Source organism: Macrotis lagotis, chromosome 4 (assembly GCF_037893015.1).
Source record: "Macrotis lagotis isolate mMagLag1 chromosome 4, bilby.v1.9.chrom.fasta, whole genome shotgun sequence".
NCBI classification, from domain to species: Eukaryota; Metazoa; Chordata; class Mammalia; order Peramelemorphia; family Peramelidae; genus Macrotis; species Macrotis lagotis.
This window is the reverse complement of record NC_133661.1, coordinates 124,681,792-124,706,205: the sequence shown is the minus strand read 5'-3', so window position 1 is coordinate 124,706,205 and position 24,414 is coordinate 124,681,792. Positions and strand designations below refer to the sequence as shown.

The 24,414-nt window shown below is 41.6% G+C and overlaps 1 protein-coding gene across 1 annotated transcript in view; it reads left to right on the top strand.

Moving 5' to 3' along the window:
* The window catches only part of SEMA4B (semaphorin 4B), a 66,230-nt gene that overhangs the window by 33,867 nt on the left and 7,949 nt on the right, over positions 1–24,414 (top strand). The window contains exons 3-6 of the mRNA XM_074236211.1: positions 6,982–7,255; positions 21,755–21,918; positions 22,326–22,388; positions 23,037–23,135. Of these exons, the coding sequence (XP_074092312.1) occupies positions 6,982–7,255; positions 21,755–21,918; positions 22,326–22,388; positions 23,037–23,135 (600 nt within the window). The remainder of the gene's footprint in view (positions 1–6,981; positions 7,256–21,754; positions 21,919–22,325; positions 22,389–23,036; positions 23,136–24,414) is intronic.

Below are 24,414 nucleotides of genomic sequence, written 5' to 3'. Positions count from 1 at the left end.
GGGCACCCACTGCCTGGAGGAAGCTGGCAGTATCCTAGTCCTGCCCACCATTGGTGGATTCAAAAGCACACAGTAGGTGGGTGTGTTTGCTGGGCCTTCTTCCTTTCAGAATTCTACTGATGCTGTAGCTCAGTTTCAGCCCTAGCCCCTAGGGAAGAGACACAAGGGCAAAGCAAGCGCCTCTTGGAAGGTGGTGTAGGGCCACAGCTGCACACTGGCATATATTAAGGAAGAGGGGGTGGGGCGGTGGCAGGGCGCCAGAGCCTGGGGAGCTGAAAGAGCTGGCATAATGCCTGTTCATGTCTGTGAGGCTCAGCTAGGCAAGATGCCAGCCCAGTGCCCAGAGAGTGGGGAGGAGCCAGGCTCTCTCCCCGGGGCAGAAGGAAGGGGTGGAGAAGGTTGTGTTTAAACCCCATTAGGCCTAGTGGGATGGTTAGGCAGGAAGAGAGTGAAAGGAAAGGCCTTTTCTTCCTCCCCCCCCCCCCACCTTAGTGTCTCTGGCAGTGATGGGAACAGGGTCTAAAAAGGAAACAATACCTTGTGTAGAATTGTGGAGCAGGCTGTAGTAGAGTATGGACTGGACATAGGAATCCTGATCCCCATGAGATATTTGTTCACAAAGGGAATAACCATGTTTCTCCAGGCTTTGGACATCCCCCTCCCACATTAACTAGAAAAGTGCCATTTACCCTTTGGCTGTTTAATGAATATTTATTACTAAGATGCCTCCTGCCATAAATGTGACCTTTATTGATATTCTCCTCACCCCTTTGCTTCTATAACCCCCCTCCTTTCTCTTTTTCCTTTGATTGATGCTAATTTTGCATTCTCTCCATATTCTCTTTGTTTTCTCATCTTTTCATTTTTGGCCATTAATTCTTTCCTCTTCTTATTCTTCATTCTCTCTTTCATTCTATATTTCCTCATATTTTTTTCTGATCACTAATACTAATGGTTCTTAGAGTCCTTTTTCTTTAACCCTTTTATTCTATCCCTATCCCTATCTCACTAACACACATTTTTTTAAACCTCTTATTATTTTCTCTCTTCCTCTTTTTTCAATACATGTGTAAATAAGTGGGTTTAGTTGGGAAAATTTGTAGATTGCTGCATCTGAGACTTCATGGTGGTGAGAGTTATTGTGAATATGAGAGAATGATATGTGAAGTTGGGAGAGAGGTCAGGGCTTGACCTTAGTGGGGTTCTATTTCATTACTCTCTGGAATTTTTCCGCCTCATTCCATCACCATCCTGTCTACTTTAAAGATAGAGAAAAAGCTACAGCAACACTAATTTGTTCACCCCCTTCTATAACTCCCTCCCCTGCCACTTCCTGAGGTCTTTATAAACAGTGTTGTGGTTGAGAAAGAGTAGAAAGGATCCATGGTTCACAGGAGTGGGGGAGTCCACATACATTTGAGAACAGTATGAGCCAGCTCTGGGATTCAAACAAACTTCAGTGGGAAGGACAAATTAGTATACTAAATAAAAACAATACAGATTATAGAGATGATGGTACCATGCTGGGGTCCTTTGAAATATATATAAACATACACATGCATGTGTGTATGTAAAATATATATTGCACATAAATGTACACATATAATCTCATTTAAAATTTGAGTTTAAAAACTTCATTTTCCTTTATACTACAGTTTTCCATCGGGCTCCTACTATTCAATAATTCAGCAAACATTAAGTTTTTACTATATGCAAGCTACTGTTTTAGATGTTAAGTTGTACAAAGGTAAAAAATGATAATGCATTTAACTGGGGAAGGGGGTTAAAGGAACACTTGCACATATATATATATATATATATATAAATTCCTATGTGTATGCATTTGCAAAAATACATATTATGTATATATATGTATATTCATATATATATGTGTATCTACATGTGTATGGGTATGGATTTATGTATGTACACACAGTTACATAGATGCACTCTTGACCAGGATGACACAGTAAGAATCTGAGGAAGAATTTGAATTGAGATCTTTCTGACACTAGGGTCAGTGTTCTTTCCATCACACCATCTAGTTGCCTTAGATAGATAAAAAACCAAGGGCTTCAGATGTGAGTTTCTTCTTATTTCTAGTGCATTCCCTTTGTTAATTATTTCCTTTTTATTCATTGTTTGTACATATTTGTTGATGTATTGTCTTCCCTGCTAGATTGTGAACTTCTTGAGGGGTAGGACTATATTTTCACTTTCTTTGCATCCCTAACCTTGTCACAGTGTCTGGCACATATAGTAAGCAGCTAATAAATGTTTATTGACAGACTAGGCTGGATGATACTACAGTTAGGCAGATTTGGAACTGGTTGAACATAATTTGATGAAATATGTGTTAATTTGTCCTAAGGAGGGACAAATATTAACTTCAGGAAAGAGAAAAAATAGAATTTGGTTAACATACATATGTGTACCTTAGAAAGAAGCTGTCCCAGATGAATCTGCTTTCTTTTTTGCGATGGTATTACTGGTTTAGTGGAGAAGAAGAATAATGTAGTCCTAATATACCTTGACAGTAGTGAAGGATATTAGACACACCTAAGGATATTAGACACACCTCCTATCCAGGAGGACATGCTAGGAAGGGTGGCTCCTCCAAAACTCATGATCTTTGTGTCTTATCAGGTATGTGAAGACCTCCACAAATGTAAATCTCTCCCTTCCAGGATATCAGCATACCCAGTGATCTTTGATACAATAGGATTGTTATTAGGGGTCATCAACAGATAAAACATCCACAGATAAAAATACATATACACACACACATAAGTATATATGCATCATACATATATGTATAGATAATTCTTGTGTGTGTGAATATATGTCGAGTGCTTTAAAGTAAACTTTAAAGTCCTTATAAATGCTAGTTGTATGTATCATGCTAAGTACTGTGGGAGATTTTTTTAAAGTGCTAAATGTGGTTCTTGTACTAAAACTCTTTCAATCTAATTATGTGAATCCTCAAGTCATTTAAGTAATAACAAAAGAATAACAAAATGAACACTAAAGGGATTAGCATTTAAGGATCAGAACACTCAGAAAAGAATGCAGGCATCCCAAAGAACAGCCTCAGTGCCTTTGGAAGCAGCCGTCCCAGATGAGTCTGCTATCCTTTTTGTGATGGGATAGTAAAGCAGAAGAATAATGTAGTCCTACTATACCTTGACAGTAGTGAAGGACTGTATGTAGGACTATATGTCCAGACATCTTAAACTCAACATGTCCAAAACAGAACTTATCTTTCCCCTAAACCCTCCCCCCCTCCCCCCAGTCCCTTAGACTCACCTGGATTCCTCATCATTTATAGTTCCTTCATAGCCAAGCTTTTGCCAAGCTTGACTAGGTCATCTCTTGAAGACTTCCCCTTCTCTGACATTGCCCTCATCACCTCAAGCCTGCATTAATGCACCAGATGGGTCTAAGACCCTGCTGCAAGCCTCTCCCTTCCAATCACTTTCCAATTAACCATCAAAGTGATTTTCCTAAAATGTCGGTGCAACTGTGCTATTCTCAGAATTAGTAAACTCCAATAGCTCCCTATTACCCCTAGGATCAAATGGAAATTTTTTTGTTGATATTTAAACCCCTTCATAACTTATTCCCCACCAGCCTTTCCAGTCTTCTTATCCCTTATACCTCTTCATGTATTCTTTGACTTAGTGACACTAGCTTCTTTGCTGTTTCACAAACAAGACACTTCATTTCCCAATCCCATGCATTTTCTTGTGCTGTATCCCTTGCCTGTTATGTTCTCCTTCCTCATCTCTGCCTCCTAGTTCCCTTGAAGTCCCAACTAAAAGTCCTGCCTTCCACAGGAAGGCTTCCCAAAACTTATTTCTAGTGCATTCCCTTTGTTAATTATTTCCTTTTTTTATTCACTGTTTGTACATATTTGTTGACACCTATTGTCTTCCCTGCTAGATTGTGAACTTCTTGATGGGTAGGACTATATTTTCACTTTCTTTGTATCCCTAACCTTGTTACAGTGTGGCACATATAGTAAGCAGCTAATGTTTATTGATGGACTAGGTTGTATGATACTACAGTTAGGCAGATTTGGAACTGGTTGAACAACTCTGCTCAGAGAGTTGATTAATGAATTGCTGTAAACTTGGAGAGAGGTTTCTAGTGGCATGCTACATGCTACATGTTCTTGATCCTTAGTCACTATTTTTATTGGTGACTTAGATGAAGACAGGAGGCTATCATACTTGCAGATGGCAAAACTGGGAAGGATAACTGTTATATTAGTTTCCAGAATCAGGATTCAAAATGAACTTGGTATTTATAATGAATGCCATACAGAAATAAATAAAATGAAATTTAACAGGGAGAAATGTAAGGTCCATATATGGATTCAAAAAATAAATTGCTTTAAACACAGGCTAAAAGAGTCTTGATGGGTTCAGTTCATATGACTAGACTCAATTTGAATCATCAATGTGATATAGCTATTTAAAAAAACATAAGCTAAATTACTAAAAATATGGCACTTGGATCAAAGTAACAATACCACTGTATGGTTAGAGCCCATCAGGAATATTGACCCTTTAAGAGAGGGACTGATTAGTCAGAGTTAATCCAAAAGAAGAAGAAATTGAAGACTATAGTAGCAGAAGAGTTTGGAAAACATGACATATTTTGGTTAAGGATTAGAAATATCTTTGAGAAGACTAAGAGGAGACAGAATAATTATCTTCACACATTTCACAGAGAATCTTTGGTTTGTAAGGGACCTCAAGGGTCACCTGATTCACTTCATTCCCTATATAACATCTCAGAAAATTGGTCATCCAGCTTCTCCTGAAAAACCACCAGTGATGAGAAGCCCACTCTCCAAGGCAGGTCATTCCACGTTTGAACAGTGCTGATAGTTTAAAAATGTTTCCTTATACATAAGTCAAATCTCTCAGCAGATCACACCCTAGTATTGTCCTCTGGAGCCAAGGGGAGCAAGTCCATTCCTTATTACACATGACAATACTTGAAAACAGCTGTCATAGCTTGACTTCTTTTCCAGGGTAAACATTCCCTGTTTTTTCGATTGATCCTTATATGACATGGTATCCTGTTTTGGAATCATTCTGGTCACTCTTCTCTGGATAGACTCTGTTTTCAGTGCCCTTTTCAAAAGGTCATGAGCCTGAAGTCTCAGTCTGAAGCAATAGTGCCCCAGGTTATGATGCGCCAGATCTGATCTAGTCAGAAACCATCACCTCCCTCTTTCTGAAAATTATGTCCCTCTTCATAAGGGCCCAAGATTGTGCAAGCATCTGACTGGGGCTAACTTGTGTTACATTCTGAATTCATGGAGTTTTTACCCTCCTAAAACCCCCCCAGATCTTTTCCATCCTAAATAGCAGTGCCTCCCCTAGCCTGTATTTGTGCAGTTGATTTTTTTGTGAGCCCAAAGGGAGAACTTGAATGCATCACTTATTAAATTTGATGTGCTGTCTTGTAGAAGAAGGAGAATGCTTATTCTGAGATGCTTCAGAGGAAAGAGCTAGATGTGATTATGGCAAATTTCAGTTGGAAAAAAATTATGGAAAAATTTTCCAAAGATAGTTCTCCAGCATTAGAACAAACTCTTTGGTGAAGGAATGCAACATTCAGGCAGAAGATGCATGATCAGGTCACGGATGCTGGAAAAAGAATTGCAACATAGGTAGGAAGTTACATAAGGTGACCTTAAGGGTCCCATCAAAATCTAAATTCTCTTTCTCTGACTTCATTCTTCTTTGTCTGAACTCCTGCAGTACTTGCAATCAGTAATATCAGTTTTGCACTTAATTATATACTGCCTTGAATTGTTTGCTATTATTTCATGTGTTGTTAATTTATCTCTCTGACTAGATTGTAAGGTTATTAAGTTGAGGCAACCTATTTTAGACTTCTGCATCTTGCAACAGTGCTGAATGCATGGTAGATGCTCCCTAAACATCTTGACCTTATTGATTGCTTCAGCACTTGAGAGGAGACAGTTTGACTGGACTGTGGCTTGATCGGAGACAAGAGTTTGAGTGTGACCTGCTTCCCTTGACTCACTCACCAAAAAAGGCATAGTAACTTAGTTCTTTCCGAACTAGGAGATTTCTGGGGATGGGGAAGATTGTAGCTGCTACTGAAGAGTATGGGACCAGAAGAGGAATTGGAAAACTTGTCCCATTTTAAATCCATGTCTGTTCCCCAAACTTCTGATTGATGATCTCTACTAAAACGAGTCTGGTTCTGAGGAGAGAGAGAGAGAGAAGCTGGATAGGGTTTGGGGAAATGGAATGGGGAACAGATCTGACTATTGAGTGACTGGGCATTGTTTACATCCTCATCAATGAATATTTTAGTATCCATTAGATCCATCCATGCTGTTGTAATGGCTCTGTCTCAATTCTTTCTGTCAGAGTATGAAATCTTCCTTCCCCAGAGGTAAAATGAAGATTTTTCCCGGTTGGGGGGAGAAGATTAGGATGTTTTCTGCTGTGTCTAGGAGCTGAGTAGCAGCTGGGTTGGTAGCCTATTCCCTTCTCCTTCTACCTTCCCCACAGCACCCTGATTTGTGTGAGCCTGTGAGAGAGACAAAGAGAGACAAGGGCAGAGACAGACAGAGAATAGGGTGTGGGGAATAGTGAGTGGCTCTTGGCAATGGTCTGCAGTCGCGTCCCTCCCCAACCATATCAAAGAGTTGTGTGTGTGTGTGTGTGTGGATGTGTGTGTGTGCAGTGTGTGGATGTGTGGTGTGTACATTTGTGGTGGTGTGTGCATTGTGTGGTGTGTGCATTGTGTAGTGTATGGGTGTGTGATGTGTACATGTGTGCAGTGGGTGGGTGTATGGCTGTGTGTGGTGGTGTGTACATTGTGTGTAGTGTGTGTGTGTGTGTGTGTGTGTGTGTGTGTGTGTGTGTGTGCGTGCGCCCCGGCGGCGCGGGGCCCCTGCCCACCACCTGTCCCCTCTCCCCCACGCAGGTCCGGGGCAGGGCTTGGCTCCCGAGGGGGCCGGGCTGGGCGGCTGCTGGGGGCGGGAGCAGCGGCTGCAGCGCGGAGTCTCGCAGCCGGGCCGAGCCGGAGCCGGAGCCCGAGCCCGCCGCCTGCTGCGCCCCGCGCCCCGCTCCCGCCGCCGCCGCGATGGGCCCCGGGAGGCGGCCGGGCGCCCCGCCGCTGCTGCTGCCGCTGCTGCTGCTGCTGCTGCGGCCCGAGCGCCCGTCCGGAGCCGCGGTGCCCCGCGTCAGTCTGCTTTACGGTGAGTGCTGGGGCAGGGGGCGCGGGGGGAGGGAGGCGGCGGCGGAAAGGAGGGAAGAAAGGCAGGAGCGGAGGGGACCCGCGGACAAAGGGGGCGGGGGACCGGGGGGATGCGCCCCCGAGGCCTGACCCTTTAGTGCTGCTGGGGAGCGGGGGCACCCTGGAGCCCCCCCGGCCCACCCCCACCCAGGCGGGTTCCTCCTCTTCTTTCCTGTGGGGGCCGAGCCCCCCCGGGTCCCCCGCAGCCCTCTTGCCCGCCCCCGGCCCCCTCCCCCTCCCCTTCCCTTTGATGCTGACCAGAGCCCTGGCCCTGCCGGCCCTGCGCGGCCTCAGGGGGTGGGGAGAAAGGGGCCCAGCCGGGCCGAGCCATGGCAACGCCGGCCCTGGTATTCCGGGCGAGTTGCAGCAGAGCCCAGAGCCGGGCCTCCCCTGCCCGGGCGCTGCCCGCCGCCCCTGGGCGCCTCTTGTCTCTGAACTGCCCAGGCCGCCCGCGCCCCATCCTCAGGGGCACTTTGTCCACACTGGGGCGGCAGGCACAAGGGGGAGAATGAAGCTCCCTGGGGGCTTGGGGAGCCCGGGCCGTCCCGGCATCCTCCCCTATGCCCCCTCCCTCCTCCAGACCCTCCAAACCTGCAGACCCACAGGTTGGCACTTCCAGACGCCAGGCTGATACAGCCATCCTGCAGCAATGTAACGGTGCCGGGCCAGCCACCGCGGCTTCATCCCTCTGGACTTCAGATTCCCTCCCTCTGCCTTCCTCCCCCATGAAGCAGTGGTACACATTATTCCATCCATACCTAACATCCCGGGGTTGTTGGAGGGTCAGGTTAGATATGTAAGTAAAAGCTCTTTGGAGAAAAAAAATGCAAGGTACTATTATTGTTATCATGGTAAGAAGAGGCATCCACACCCTCTTTTCCTCCCACACGGGATGTGGGTGGTTTTTTAACCACATACAACTCACGGGCAATACTATCACTTGGTGAGAACAGAGACGGTATCTTTTAACATGTTGTGTTAGCACTTTGGGGTGCTTGATGAATGGGAAGAGCATGAATAGATGGCAGATGGGAGAGAACCTTGGGCCCCATTTGTGGATCTGTCACAGCTGGCTGTGAGCACCTCCATTCTCATCTTCATTAAGAAGTATTCACTATTCCCATCTGACCCCATCTCCGCACATTATCATGCTAGACCCTCTGTGTCCTAATTTCCATAGGATAATTTAAATTCTCCGCTGACAAAACAAATTTGCTGTTTTCATGCTTGCCTCTGGGTTGGGAAGAAGGGTGGGACGAGATGATGTCTGTGAACCTCTTTGAGAGCCCCTGATGAAAGGAACTGTAGAATATAGAACGTTGTTATTATTATATAGGTGGCTTCTTCATAACCCCACCTCCACAGGCTGCTTGTGAGCACATGTTTATACACAACAGAACACACCTCCACAAAGTGGCTCATAAACACATTTATGACCGATTGTATAGACCTTCCCAGGCCCTTGGTGCACAGATTTACCCACAGGCATTGCTACACATATTTACTCTTTGGGTGAATGTGTGTGTGTGAAAAAAAGCCCTCATACTTATAATTCCCATTTATATGGCAATTTAAGGCTTATAAAGTACTTTTCTCACAACACCCCTAAGAGAGAGAGGTTTGTGTGTTATCTCTTTTACCAACAAGGAGAAAAAGACATAGACACCTCAGAGAGAAGAGATCTCAGAGTTTTTCTAGACTAGTCTCATCATTTTATATAGATAGAGAACATAAGATGGAGGTCCAGAGAATTCAGCTGATTTACTCAAGGTCACAGAGTTCAGAAATGACAGAATCAGGTTTGGATGTCAGTGCCTCTTCTCCAAAGCCACCACTCTTCTGGATCCCAAACTAGTAAATGTGAGAGCTGGGATTGAAACTAAGTCTCATGATTTCTAAGTACAGGGTTGTGGACCCTCTGGAAGTCTGGTGAAGCCTATATAGATGGACTTCTAAAATAATATTTTTAAATTATTTAAAGAGAGGGTAAATTTCCCTTAGTGAAAATAAAGTTGTATTTTTTTTTCCTCATCTAACTTAACTGACTTGTGTGAGTTCTGTTACAACCGACAATCTCCTATGTGCTTACATGAGCATTCACATTCTTTCAAGTTGCCCTTACCCCCATGTTGGCACAGCCTCCTTTGCCACCACTATTTCTGTCTAGTCACTTTGCTTTTCATCTCTCCTTTTTATATATTCATCCTCTAATAGAAAGAGGAGGTCCCCATGAGAGGCTGCCCAGGCGACAGAATAGTCTTAGCCCTGGAGCATTGCCTCAGGTTGTTTCCTGCTTTTTCCCTTGGGGGCTTGTTAGATGTTCCTGGCAGAGGATCTGCCCTTGGGGCCCATGGTCACAGTGGACTGCTTAGCTCAGTTGGTCTTTCCCTCATGGAACAGGAACAGAAACAGGGAGAGATGGAGCATGGCTCAAATACTACTACTGTCTTCCCTCTCTTCTTCACATATCTGGGATCTCAGGATGTCCAAATGTGTATGATGCATGATCTCAAACAAAAGCACAGTGCTGTGAAGAGAGAGATTGCTGCCCTCTTTAATGAAGACCCTTTCAAATCCCACATCTGCTTGGAACTCCTCATACTTGGCTCCAGAAGAGTAGGGCTGTGGGTGTTTATGTTCCCATTCATGGTCTACCCCTTGTTTCCTCACACAGTGACCCGTGAATGGGGAGGGAAGACCACAGCCCAGCTTGGGAGGGGCTCTACCGCAGTAGGGACTTGTAGCTCATGGTTGGCCAAGTAAGGGCCTCTCAGCTGGTGAAATGATTTGCCTTGGTGAATAGAAATGCTTCCAAGATTTCTTTGGCATTTTGAGTTCTCTTTTATTGAAAACAGAATTTTCCTTGCACTTGTAACCTCTAGCTTCAGGAACTAAACTAGTATCCAGAGCTTAAAGACCAGGAAAGATGCTGACTGAAAAGGGTGCCACCGACCAGTTGGACCTCAGGATCCTGTTAGAGCAAGTCTCTACAGTGCTTCTTCAGCTTTCACATGTTTTATTAGGGTTATTTGTTTACATAATTAAAGTGAATTATTAATTTCCAGATGCCCCAGAAATTGCCAGCTCTAAATTATGATTGGGCATATTGGGAGTATAGAAATCTTTCACCACACATTTAGCAGGAAGAATTGGCCACAATGCCCTCTGCTTCCCATGATGAAGCTTGATGCCCATGTCACTGAGTGATGGGACTGAAAAGACTAGGGTGTGACTTGTTGGTCCTTCCCATGCTGGCTTCATATTTCTCTTCTGGTTGGTGGAATTTATTATATAGATAATATTTAAACACACATCCACATGTATGTGCACACATTCACATAACACACATCGATCACACATACATGTAACCACATGTATTCGTGTGTTGTATGTATTTGCATGTGGTGTGTATGTGTGTGTGTGTCTCCCTTCACTTCAGAGTCTGCCAGAAGTCTTTGCTTCAAATGAGTTTCCCTTTTTCACCTTTGGTTCAATGATTATGCCCATCTTTCATTAGCTAGTCTTAATCCAACTCACCTTCTTCTAGTAACATATCCTGCCTTTTGTGCTTCTATTTTCATAAGAATTTGCTCCAACAGTATGTCGAGATCAAAAGGAAATTCTTAGAAAAGGCCTTATTCACCCTGTTCTCAGAAGCCTGAAATCCAGAGAAAGCAAATACAAGTTAACAAACCAACAGAAGGCTTTCACTTTCACTGAACTCACCTCACCTTCTACTCCTCACCTCTCTTGTTATTGCTCATTCCCATCTTGTCCAAGTTGCAACCCATATTCTGCCCAATGTTGGAATGACAGTGACTCTTGTGCTAAATTTGCAAAATGTGACCTTTCCACACACGCCCTGGGCACATCTGAAGCAGGTGCCGGGTAGACTGACTGTGGTTGTGTCTGGCTCTGGCTGAAGCCAGGGCTGTTAGGTGGTGAAGTGGAGGGAGCACCTTCCAGGAGCCAGGGAGACCCGAGCATTCTTACTAGCCTGTGACCCTGGGCAACTCACTTCACTTTTGTCTACCTCTGTTTTCTCATCTACAAAATGGGGATAATGAGATGAGGCACACCAAGAGCTTTGAAAATTTAAAGCGCTTTTAAATGATGGCTACTATTATGAAGCCATTTCAGCATTAAATCAGAGTCCAAACTGGTAAGAACTGGCAATGGAAATGAATCATCATTTCAGTAGGAGGCAAGAAAGGACTTAAGGTCACCCCATCCCAACTAAAGGCTGGGAGGAACCTTTCTATGTCAGAGCCTCTCCCCAGGGCCAGGACTAATGGATTTCTCTGATAATGCACTTTCAAAGACTTTGTTTTTAGCTGAGATTTGGTTTTTTTTTTTTTTTAGGTTTTTGCAAGGCAAATGGGGTTAAGTGGCTTGCCCAAGGCCACACAGCTAAGTAATTATTAAGTGTCTGAGACCAGATTTGAACCCAGGTACTTCTGACTCCAGGGCCGGTGCTTTATCCACTGTGCCACCTAGCCACCCCAGCTGAGATTTTTAACCTCTTCCTTGAAGAAGATGATGTCAGAACAGAAAAGTATTCTGTTAGAAGGAATTTCTACTTTTATTTCTTGCTTTTTTAATGTCTTTCAAAGGCCTTCTGTTCCTATGTAGTGCTTACTGGCACCACTAAATCATTCTCATGCATCTCTATTCTCATTCATGGTCCTTTTTTTTTTTTCCCCTGATTTCTTTCCATATATTTTGTTTCTCTGGGGAGCAGAGATGAATCTTAGAAAATCACGCCTTGATGGAATGCTTTTAGGTCCTGAACAGAAGGACAAGATGTTTTTGGTTTGTGCTGTTCTCAGAACTCATTAGTTCTTCCTTTCCTAACCCCTTGGTAGGGTCTAATTGATTTTCCTGAAATATTATCTTCCTGTCTCTGGGTTTTAATCCAGAAAATTCACTGTTGAAATTGCTCATATTTCCAAATTTCTTAGCTTTATATTTAATTCTCTCTTGGGCATTCACTGAATACTCCCATATGAGTATTATTGGCCTATGGCAAAAACAGAACTTTTAAGCTTTATATTTGGTACACTTCAAGAAAATCCTTTGTGCTTTGAAAATATTCTTTCATAGTTCAATTATCTAGGAAAAGGATGTTTAACCTTTTTGTTATCATGGTGAAGCCAAAGGATCTTTTCTCAGTATAATGTTTTAAAATACATGAAATGAAATACATAGGATTTCAAAAGAAATATTGAAATACAGTAGAATAATAATAGGAATTGCTAGATTTTTATATAGCACTCTAAAATTTGGAAGAGTTTTTATTACTTTATCCTCACAACAACCCTGGGGAGCGAATACTGAATTTTTTAAGAAGTTCACTGAGCATTGATTTCAGATCCCCTAGACTAAGAGAGAAGTTAAGGAAATGGCTCTTTGGTCTATCTTGACAGTATTCATATAAACTCCTGAAAAGTGTGTGTGTGTGTGTGTGTGTGTGTGTGTGTGTGTGTGTAAACTCCGAAAGCATAGCAATTGAGGAAGGCAGGATATTGATATTATTTGTGGGGAAAGAATACAGTTGTAATAGCAGGAAAAAAAGATAATAATGATAGAAATAAATGATGATATAATAATTTTAAAATAAATAACTAGCATTTATATGTATATGTAGGTTAAGAGTTTACAAACTTATTTTATTTCATCTTCACAACCACTCTGTGATGTAGGTCCTATTAATATCCTCATTTTATAGATGAGGAAACTGAGGCAGACAGAAATTAAAGTGACTTGTCTAGGGTTAAACATGCTGGTAAGTGTCCAAGGCCAGTTTCGAACTAAGATTTTCCTGTTTCTGGATTCAGTTTTCAATTTATTGCATCAGTTAGTTAACTTTTTCTTTTCTTTTTTTTTTTTTTTGCAAGGCAATGTAGTTAACTGACTTGCCCAAGATCATACAGCTAGGTTATTTAGTATCTGAGGTCACATTTGAATTCAGGTCCTCCTCATTCCATGGCTAATGCTCTATCCATTGTGCCACCTAGCAGCCCCATCCAGTTAGGTAATTTAACTGATAATCCTAAAACTTTATTCTTGGTCATTTAATCCAGGCTTTCTTTGATTGGACCTTTTATCTCCTAGAAAGAGATGAAACTAGCTCATTTCCCTTTGTCTTTGCCCATTTTCTGTGGATATTGTTCACAAAGAAATAGATAAAAAGACTTCCACAGAAGGCTGAAGAGAGGAAGGAAGTAGTTTAGATAATTTCACTCAGACCTTGTAGATTTTATAATTTGCAGTTATTTGCATTTGTTAAGGTCAGTCTTGTGTTAAATACTATTGCAGGATAGGAAACAAAAAAGATAGTTCCATCCTGAAGGTGCTCACAGTCTAAAAACAGATTGAAATGCAGTCCTGGTGACCACACTTTGGAATAGCCTGGGATCACCTGGCAGAGATGGGGGGACACTTGACAAACTCTGTAGCATTGAATCAGTCCCTTTCATTCATAAAAAAGGTTTTTCTGGTCAAGTATTTGGAAATGAAGCAGTGGGAGAGGAAAGATAGATTAAAGAGTCATTTTCCTAACTTTCCTAGTTTAAGTGTTCCGAAATCAGAGGTCAGTGAACTTTTAAAAAAAAAACAGCACTCCTTCCCAGCAGTATTGTGAAGCTAAACACTTGGCAAATCTAAAAATTTTACATTTAATTATAATATACTAATTGAATAAATATAAACTAATAGATAATATGTTAATAATATAAAATAAAAAATTTATTTTCTGTATAAATTCTAGTATGTACTATTATTATTATTAATACTGTTTAAAATTGGAAAAGATAATGGGGATCCTTTTGTCCAACAATCCCTTCAATTTACAGATGAGGAAACCAAAGTTCAGGAAGGTTGAATTAACCAAGATAATACAGATAAATCCATATCTATCCAGCCTTCTTTCTATAGAGATAGGAGAGATAGTGGAATTAAGCTATGGCAGAAGAGTGCAGAATAGGCTATTGTGTTTTCTTTTGTATTAGCTTGAATATCTGTTCATGTATTCGTTACATGTCCCTACTTTTCCCTACTACCCACATTCAATAAACAAAGCTTTTGTGCCAGGACCCTGAGTTTAGAAATCCATGGATTCTGAGAAACGAGGGCAATGTCTCATAGAAACACATTTTCATGATTGAGGTTTCTGCTGACATGAGGACTGCATTTTCTGCTGACCTCCTGGACATCCAGGAAGTGCATATTGACCACAGGCCCCTGTCTGGAGCATTTGCTTTCGTCCACTCTGGCCCCTTCAGACCCCATCACTGTGGCATTATGGAGGCGTCTGGAGGAAGAGGGACAATTCTTTTGGATTTTTAGCATCCTTTTGGTTATTCAGCTACTTAGCAAGAAGAGGGTTTGGGGGGCATGACCTCTGCAGATTCCACTCATCAGGACTTGACCCTAACTGATGATTGCCTCTTGCCCAAAGGGACAACTTGATGTTTTGAGGCAAGGGTGGTGCTCTGCACCAGCCTGGAGAGAAGAGGTACATTCAGATCCAGCTTCCCTAGGCCCTTCCCTGCCCCAGCAGACTTGGGTGGTGCTGGCAAGAGGAAATGCATCCGGAACAGGGACTTGTCCCAAATCACTGCTGAGTCAGCATTCACCATCCTGTCTCAGGGATATAGTTGAAATAAAGTTACTGATGGAAAGGGGCTTAAGATGACTAGCCAGAGCATCTTCAGTGAGTCAGGGATTGGGGTTGAGACCCCAGCTCCAGAGACTTCTGGAGCTAACATTTTGGAGAGCCCCCTCTCATCTGCTCCTTAGACACACAGCGGGGTTTAACTTCCTTTACTTCACAGACTTTTTGGTAACTGGGGAAGACTATAGACCTCTACCTACTCAAGAATATGGTTTTAAAGTGCTTAAAATAAAATAATCAGATTACAAAGGAAACTAGTCGTATTGAAATATAATTATCTAAACACTGAAGTGTAGGGACCAAGTTTTCTACTTCAGACAAAGAACCTTTGCCCTAGGGTGTAGTTTAAGGAAAGTGCCAAGACATTCCCTGCTTCACCATTCTTGGAGATAGCTTTTTAATATTTAACCAAGTTTCTTGCTGATGTAAGAAGTGTGTGATGTGTGGGAGGGTGGATTTTGGCCTTTCTGTTGAGGAGAGGAGGGAATGACCCAGGAGGGCAGGACTCTGAGTCACTGTTCCGGGGCTCAGGGTGGGGACAGTGCTGAGCCCTGATCTTGTCTTACCTCCCAGAGCTCCATGTTTTCACCTGAGTCACTAGGATTGGGAGAAACTTTAGGTGAGGCTGGGAGCTGGGTTAATAATGCATCATTTCCTGATGATACAGACCTAAGCCCCCCCCCCCAGGGTGAGGGAGCAGGAGATAGCCATATGATCCTGTTTCCTCTTTATGTTAGCTTCTCCCATCCTGAAAGATCCAACTCATTTGTTTCTAGGGCAGCAAGAAAGACCTCCTTTAACGTCATCTTCTACTAGGAGTTTAATTCTAGGGAAACTCCACATCTAGGTTCTCTTGGATATAAGCCCAACTGGACCAGGCTTTGCCTCTTCCTGCTTGGCTGTGTTCTCAAAATGAGATACTGATTTTGCTTTGGATCTGGACTAAGTTGGATCACAACAGTGAGGTGGCCTAGTAGATAGATGGAGCACAGAACTTGGGAGTCAGGAAGATCTTGGTCTGAAACCCACCTCAGACATTATCTGTGTGTCTCTGGCCTAGTCATTTAACCTCGCTGAGCCTCAGTTTCCTCATCTGTAAAATGGGCATAATAAGTTCAATAACCCTTAACAGGGTTTCTGTGAGGATCAAATGAGCTATTATAGAATATCCCAAAAGTCTTAATTCAATCAGTCACTTTAAAACCCCACCAAGACTTTTGGGACATGTAGATATATAGATATAGATGTATGTATTCATGTATGTGTGCTTATAGGATATCATATATACATTTGGGACATCATCTATGTAGACAAACATATACCTGCACATGTACGTACATATTTATATATCTATCACTTATCTATTTCTATCTATCTACCTAGCTACTTTGCAAATCTATCTAGTTTCTCCAGCTATAAGGTACTTTGCTTTTTTTTTTTTTTTTTTTTTAGTTTTTGCAAGGCAATGGGGTTAAGTGACTTGCCCAAGGCCACATAGCTGGGCAATTATTAAGTGTCTAAGGCTAGATTTGAACTTGGATCCTCCTAACTCCAGGCCCCATGCTCTATCCACTGCACCACCTAGCTGCCCTTATAATACACTTTCCTTAAAGTCAGTTATTATTTCAGTCAATCATTCAAAAAAACCTGTATTAAGTTCCTGCCATGTGGCAGCAGTTGTCCTAGATGCTAGAGATAATGTCACAGCTGTTGTTTAGTGCTTTACAATTTACAAAGCCTCTTTGTCCTCATTATCTCATTTGATCCTCACAGCTACTCTGTGAGATAGGATAATAATAGTATTATTATCCCCATTTCACAGATGAGAGTAAGTGACTCCTTAATCAAGTAACAGAGAAAGGACCCTGGGGCTTCAGGCTCCTCCAATCATTGCTCCCCCCCCCCCCCCATTTATTCTGTTTAGTTCCTAGAGGAGGAAGGTGAACTCACCTAAGGAGGATGGTGGGCTTGGGCTTTTCTGAAAGGGGAAACTTTGGTCTTTGGGTCAGTTGGGAACAAGATTCTCAAGTCTTGCTGCTTCCTTCCTCCCCCCTCCCCAAGCCTAAGTGGGAAAACTTGCCCCAGCCTGGGGCAAGCTCTATTCTGGACAAACCCGTCTGTCTGAGATGTCAAACTCTCAGTTCTCTGTGTTTACAAGCCCTGGTAAGCGCAGAGACACACTCTCATGATCCCTGAGGAAATAGGAGGTGGACAGGTATGCTCACACAAGCATAAAAACACAAGCTTGTGAACACTTGGAAGGGTGTGCAAGGAAAGACACACAACTCTGTGCAAAAACCAATAAAGAAATTCACATCCGCACATACTGTATTCAAATGAGAACACATACAAGTGCAGGCGTGTACTAAGGCGTAGGCACACTCACATGCAAGAACAGGTAGAAAGAGAGACATTTAACCATGGGCACAGACATGAGTATGGTCACACAGGAGCAAACTTATTGGGTTCCTGTTGTCTGTCTTGGGCAAATATGTTCATAAAGAAGTGAACATTCAGACTGAGGAAAAGAGCATTAGATTTCTAATCAGAGTACCTTCATTTGAATTTTACTTTTGTCTGTATGACCTTGGAAAATCATTTAACCTTCTAAGCCTCAGGTTCCTCATATTTTAATTGAAGAAATTGTATTAAATGGATTCTAATATTCCTAACAGCTCTAGATTTGTATGAGATGATGAATCTCCTGACCCATGCATATTTTATATGTGTATGTGTGCGTGTATATGTGTTTACATACACATTATGTCCTTGTCTATGATTGTGTTTGTATAATATACATAAGCTTTCTTTCCTAGGCTTGCCTTGTGATGTAAGAGGCTTAGACACATTAGTTTCAGTTCATGCCCAATCTCCACGGGCCCAGGCAATGTGATATTCTGGGTTCTTTTCCTCTGGGGCCAAACAAAACAAGTTTAATCCCTCTTCTACTTGACATTCCTTAAAATAAATGGAAACAATTATCATGGCCCCCTGAGTCTTTTCCCTCTAGGCCAGACACTGGGTTTGTGGGGACATTTAGGTTCCAGGCTGCTATTAACCAGCCCCTTTGGCTTTGGGCAAGTGACTTAGTCTCTCTTGAATTGGAATCCTCCTTTGTAAGACTACTGCAAAGGGAAAAGAAATTATAGCTCAGGACCTTCTGACTGATGAGCTCAGAATCCAGTGGTCTATGAAACTGAGTCTCTGATGATCCTGAACACTCTGTCATAGATAGAGTAAAACTAACATTCCTTCAGAACTCTTACAAAGTCTAGTCTTCCTCATTAGGCTTAGGAAAATCCAGTGCAGTCATACACTGTTGAAATTAAAACTATATATGGAATTGAGAGGTCTTCTGGCTACTAAAATTCTGCTATAGGTAACAAATGGAAAATAGTGAGAGAACTATGGAAGACTCTGGCTCTCTGAATTGAGGAGATAGGCAGAGATGGGGAAAGGAAGAAGAATCCTCTTTTTGACACCTAGAAACTTTGTGGTAAAGTTGAGATGTCTTGGTTTAGCACTGTCCTTTTCCTTTGGGCAAATTACAATTGATTTGCTGCAATAATTGCATGTATGCATATGCATCCATACACATTCATAAAGACATACATATATGGTTCGTGTCCTTTTCCTTTGAGTAAATTACAATTGACATACTGCAGTAATAATATATATACCTATTATATATGTATAATGTATATACATTTGTACGTACATATATAAGTATATGTATATACATACATATCTATATCTATATATATCTATATGGTTCAGCATTACCCTCTTCTTTTGGGCAATTAAAGTGGATAATATACTGCAGCAATTTTATATACATACACATACATACATGCATGAATGCATACATACATACAAATGTTGAAGGCTAACTTGGAAGATAAAGTTGTCTTAGTATAGGAAGTGATAGCCCAGGTATATGGGTTCTCTCTCTGGCTTATCTTGGCTAGCTGCCTGAGTGACACTGAGCTATTATTCTCTGTTCTCCTCTCTCAGGTCTTAGTTTCTCCAGTGTGGCAATGACTGCCCCCCACCCCACCCCCAGTTTCTCTTTTATAACACTCTAGAGATATAACTAAAGATTTCTGTGAGCTTTGTCTTACCCTTTTTTTTGGAACCAAACCATGGGAAAATAACATCTCACATTTATAAAGTAGTATTTTAAGTTTGCTCAATGCTTGAGAAAAGTAAAGAAATATTGTATTGATAAGGAAACAGGCTTTGAGGCACTAGATGATTTGCTCAGGATCACATAGATTTTTTTCTTATTTCAAATCTAATGTTCCAGCTGTTACCCCTGCTCCTTCTAAATTTTCTCTTCTCTTTAGAAAAGGACAAATTATCAAACTCCTATGTAGTCAGTGTTTCCTGAGGGCCTGCAATGTGCAAAATTGTTGGGGGAGAAGGAAAGTAGGAAAAAAAATAAAAGTCATGATTATCGCTTTTAAAATGGAGGTTGAGGGGTGGCTAGGTAGCACAGTGGATAGAGCACTGGCCCTGGAGTCAGGAGTACCTGAGTTCAAATCCAGCCTCAGACACTTAATTACCTAGCTGGGTGGCCTTGGGCAAGTCACTTAACCCCATTGCTTTGCCAAAACCTAAAAAAAAAAAAAAAAAGAAGATTGAGTCAGAGTAACAGAGGAAAGGGCATGGTCGTTAGTATACCTTGGGTCATATCATCCTTATCTCTAACCAGCCCTTCCTGGAGTGAATACCTTCCTTTGGTTGGGTAGCTGTATTTCATGTCATCCTTATCTCTAACCAGCCCTTCCTGGAGAACTGAAGGTGGAGTGAATATCCTTCCATTTTCAAACCTAGGGAAGCTAGTCTTCATATTATCCTTATCTCTTCCAGGAAAACTGAAGGTAGAATGGGACAAGAAACTCATTCCAAAGACTGATAAGCATATGGTTAAAGTATAAACAGCTGATCTATAAAAAAGTAATTAAACATCAAATCTAGGAAAATTTTCCAAAGTTAAATAGGCTAAATCATGGCTAAATCTTGGAAGACAGGTTAATTAGTGCTGGAATATTACCACTGACTTCAAGAACTATGAAGTAATAATAAAAATGCAGAGGCCCAACAAAGCCAGCAGAGCAGTATTTCTGAGAAATGACATCTCCCGGAAAGTCTGGTTTCACTTCAGGTTCAATAAATGCTATAGAATCACTTAATCCCTCCCATCCAAAGTTGGCATCAAAAGCTTTGTAGTGCAAAATTAGAATTAGGATTATAGAATCCTAGATTTTAGAGCTGGAAGGTACTCTGGTGGCCTTCTAGTCTGACCTTTTCCTTGGGCGTCCAGCCTTTGTTCAATGAAGGGAAATCTACCACTTCCTTGGGTAGCTGTCACATTCTTCCTGCCATTTCTCTAAGTTAAACATCCCTAGTCCCCTCAAATAATCTTCAGAGGGCATGGACTCAAAATCCTTCACCATTCTGGTTTCCTTCTTATGGATATTCTCTAGCTTATCAATATTGAGGTCTCCTTGCTATTCTTTTGTTTTGTTTTTGCAAGGCAGTGGGGTTAAATGACTTGCCCAAGGTCACACAGCCAGGTAATTATTAAGTGTCTGAGACTGGATTTGAACTCAGGTCCTCCTGACCCCAGGGCTAGTGCTCTATCCACTGCACCACCTAGCCTCCCCACCTTGATATTCTTAGGACAAGACACTCCATCTCATGATTCTGAGGATTTTCACTGTTCCCAATGTCTGACATTTTCTCCCTCTTCATCTTTGTCTCTTGGCTTCAAGTTCCTCCTTGTCTAAGAAGCTTTTCAAAACCTGCTTAATACTTGTGCCTTCCCCTCTGAAGGTTATCCCCAGTATTTATCTTGGCTGTATGGAGTTGTTTTCATGTGGACTCCTTCATTAGACTATGTACTCCTTGAGATCTGGGACAGTTCTATGTCTTTCTTTGTGTCCTTCAGTAGGTACCTATTGACTTGCCTTGCCTTGATTTCCTAAACTGTGGTATCCAGAGCTAAGTGTAGACTACAGATGTAACAAGTTGCTATCTTGAAGATGTGTCTGTCTTAATATGAATTCTTAAGGATATAGAACTCACAGTTAAGAAAGCATCAAAGCACTGGCCCAGGAGTCAGGAGTACCTGGGTTCAAATACAGTCTCAGACACTTAATAATTACCTAGCTGTGTGGCCTTGGGCAAGCCACTTAACCTCATTTGCCTTGCAAAAAAAAAATCTGAAAAAAAAAATAAAGGAAAGCATCAAAATGGAGTCTTTCTTCTAGGTAGGAAGGCACATCAAGCCAGCTACCATCACTATGAACATTATGCACACAATTTTGCTTCTCTTCCTAGGTCAGAACAGCATTTTAGCAGCATATAGGTTAGATCTGCTTCTTCTTCCCTAAACATTTTGTATGGTGTTACTATTTTCCCAATAGCCAGGTTATGTTCATGGTTGGTCAGACCAAGTCTTCTGAGTTCCTTTTCTTTTCAAGTAATTTGCTTCAGACTTTTTTGCACAAATTATTTTTTTTACATAGATTGTTCACAATGTTTCCAGAAAAATACAATTTGCAAGGAACACAAACCCCAGTCTGATTTCTCATGTATTATATCTGTGACTAAGTTATTCTTCTCCCTATCATAAACCTCTCCTTCCCCTCTAACCCTCCATCATTTCACTGTGGATTCTGCATGATATGAAACCCTGACTGACATTTCAAAAATTATTCCTCAATTCTGGATGAGTAGATTTTGGCCAGCCTCTAGTGACAGTAACATCTCTTTCCTCAGGTTCAGAGGAGCGGACGGTGCGGAGGTTTGAAGAAGAGGGTGTCACCAACTATACAGCATTATTGTTGAGCAAAGATGGAAGAACACTGTTTGTAGGGGCCCGGGAAGCCCTCTTTGCTCTCAGTAGTAATAGCAGTTTCCTGCCTGGGGGGCACTATCAGAAGGTGAGAAAGTCAGTGTCAGGGATCTGGGAGAGGGGGGAGAGGGTGAAAGAAAAGAACAAGTGGGAAGACAGATTAAACCTTAAGGACAAAATTTATTACATAGAGAAAGGGGAAAGAAATGTTAATTTGTATTCTACAGAGTAGTGCCCTTTTCAGTTATTGTTCTGCTAAATTCTTTCAATCACAACACAATAATAAGTTGTGAACTCCCAGGGTAATTTAATATACTCATATTCTTTATAATAATTTACTGCTTATGGTACCATTAAAGCATTTTTAGCACAAACCTCTTAGACATCATCTCAAACCCCCAAAGGCTGGAGAACCAGTAAATAAGAATCTTTATGCCATCTTTTCTCCTTCTTAGTATTAACTTTGTTCTTTTTTTGGGGGGGGCAATCTTCTAGCTGCTGTGGAGAGCAGATCCAGAGAAGAAGTTCCAGTGTGTCTTTAAAGGAAAGGACTCACAGGTGAATAAAGGGGATGGGGCAGGGAAGGAGCAGCAGATTGTGTGAGGGTCTGTCCCCCAGATAGAGTACTCCTGGGAAAGCAGTCTGACTAATCCCTTTTCTAATTTGATATCAAGAGACTTTATCCAGTTGCAATTGAATATCCATTGATCTTTAGCCTAGACAGCTGCAATGAGAGGAAGAATGAGTAACTAACTCACAAGGGAATCTTCCCTTCTGGAGGGGAGTAGGTCTTATCTCTGGTGGTCTTGATCCTGGGCTACTGAGAGACATGGAGCCATGTGCAGCAATCCTAGCAAACAACTGACTCATATCATTTCTGAGACCCTTTTGTTTTTGGTCAAATCCCTAAATTGTAGGATTGGGACCATATTGGAAATTCCTTTGAGCATAATGTTCCCCTCCCCAGAGGTCTCAGAAGATGCTCCCTGGTCTTGGATAGACTATACTGCCCATCTCCCATCTCAAACTTTTCAGGGCCATCTAATTCAGTCTAAAAAGCCTCAGGCCCCCCATGCAGCTCTTTTCCCAGGTCCCTAGACCTGACCTCTATTTCTTATGATGGGATTCAGCAGCATTTGTGTATGATGATGAGAGAGAAAATGAGGGAAGTGGTGCAGGAGGGTCATATTTGTTTTTTCCTCCTAGAGAGACTGTCACAACTACATCAAGCTTCTCCAACCCTTCAACAATACCCACTTGTACACCTGTGGTACAGCTGCCTTCAGTCCAGTATGTGCCTACATAGTAAGTGACTGCCTTAGTTCCTCACTCCTCCACTCCCTCAGGTCTCTGACCGGCCAGAGGACAGGCTGCCAAATGTCCCCAGCTTTGGTGATTTCATGAAGGGAAGTCGTTTTTTCAGCTCTAACTGAAAATACTGGGGAGAGGAACACAGGAACACAAATATGGGGCTAGAAAAGATGACCTCAGAATCCATCTACTCCAATGGCCTTATTTTACAGAACTTGGGAGGTTAAGTCACTGGCTTAAGTTATATAAGATGCTTATATTAAGTCACATATAAACATCTAGGAGGAATTTGAACCCAGCATGGTAGAATAGTGCATAAGAACACTGGACCTGGGTAACAGTTATCCCTTCCACATTGAGACTTTTCCCATGGTAGTTTTGATGTGTTGAGGCTTGGCATAAAAAAATTGAATGGAAAAAATTAATTTTTTTAACAAAGAAATTAAATGTAAAGTTTTGGGAAATTTTGCAGAAGCCCCAGATGAATGTGAACATGCAAAGGCCAGCAGACATCACAGAAAATGTTTAGAAACTCAGAAATGCATAAAATATATGTAAAGTATTATATAACATCAATGTATTTTATCTTTTAGTATTGTAAAACATAGAAACAAAACAAAAAAATTCTTCTCTGATATGTGAAGTAGATAGTATCCCTATTTTACATATGATGAAACTGAGGTTGAAAGTTACTTACTCAGGGACACAAAGTGTCTGAAGCAAGATTTGAATTCAGGTCTTCCTGACTCCCAAGTCTAGCATTATATCCACAGTCCCTAGCTGCTGCTGTAGTTGCCTCTTTATATAACACATATATTCTACCGCTCTCTTCCTTGTCCCATATGAAATGCATTCATAGTTCTCTATATTTAAATACTGGTACTAGAGCAGGAAGATATATATGTATATGTGCCTATGTATGTGTGTGTGTGTGTGTGTGTGTGTGTAATATATATCTCTTTCATACTTAAATTTCTTTTATTATGAACATATCAATAAACATCATTTTTTCAATATACAAATAACAAAATAAAGAATTATATAGGAACCCACAAACTTCTAATAGTTTAAGTATATGTGAAATTTACAAAATCTTATTTTTTTGAATGAATTTGTGATTTCACTGATTTAAGGAGTTCCCTGGTGAGCAGACTCCCTTTGCCAATGTAGATCAGCAACTGTTCTGTAACCTAGAGTCTTCATTGCTTAGGGCACTTTGAGACACAATAATTCAATCAATTAATAAACATTTATTAATTGCCTATTATGTACC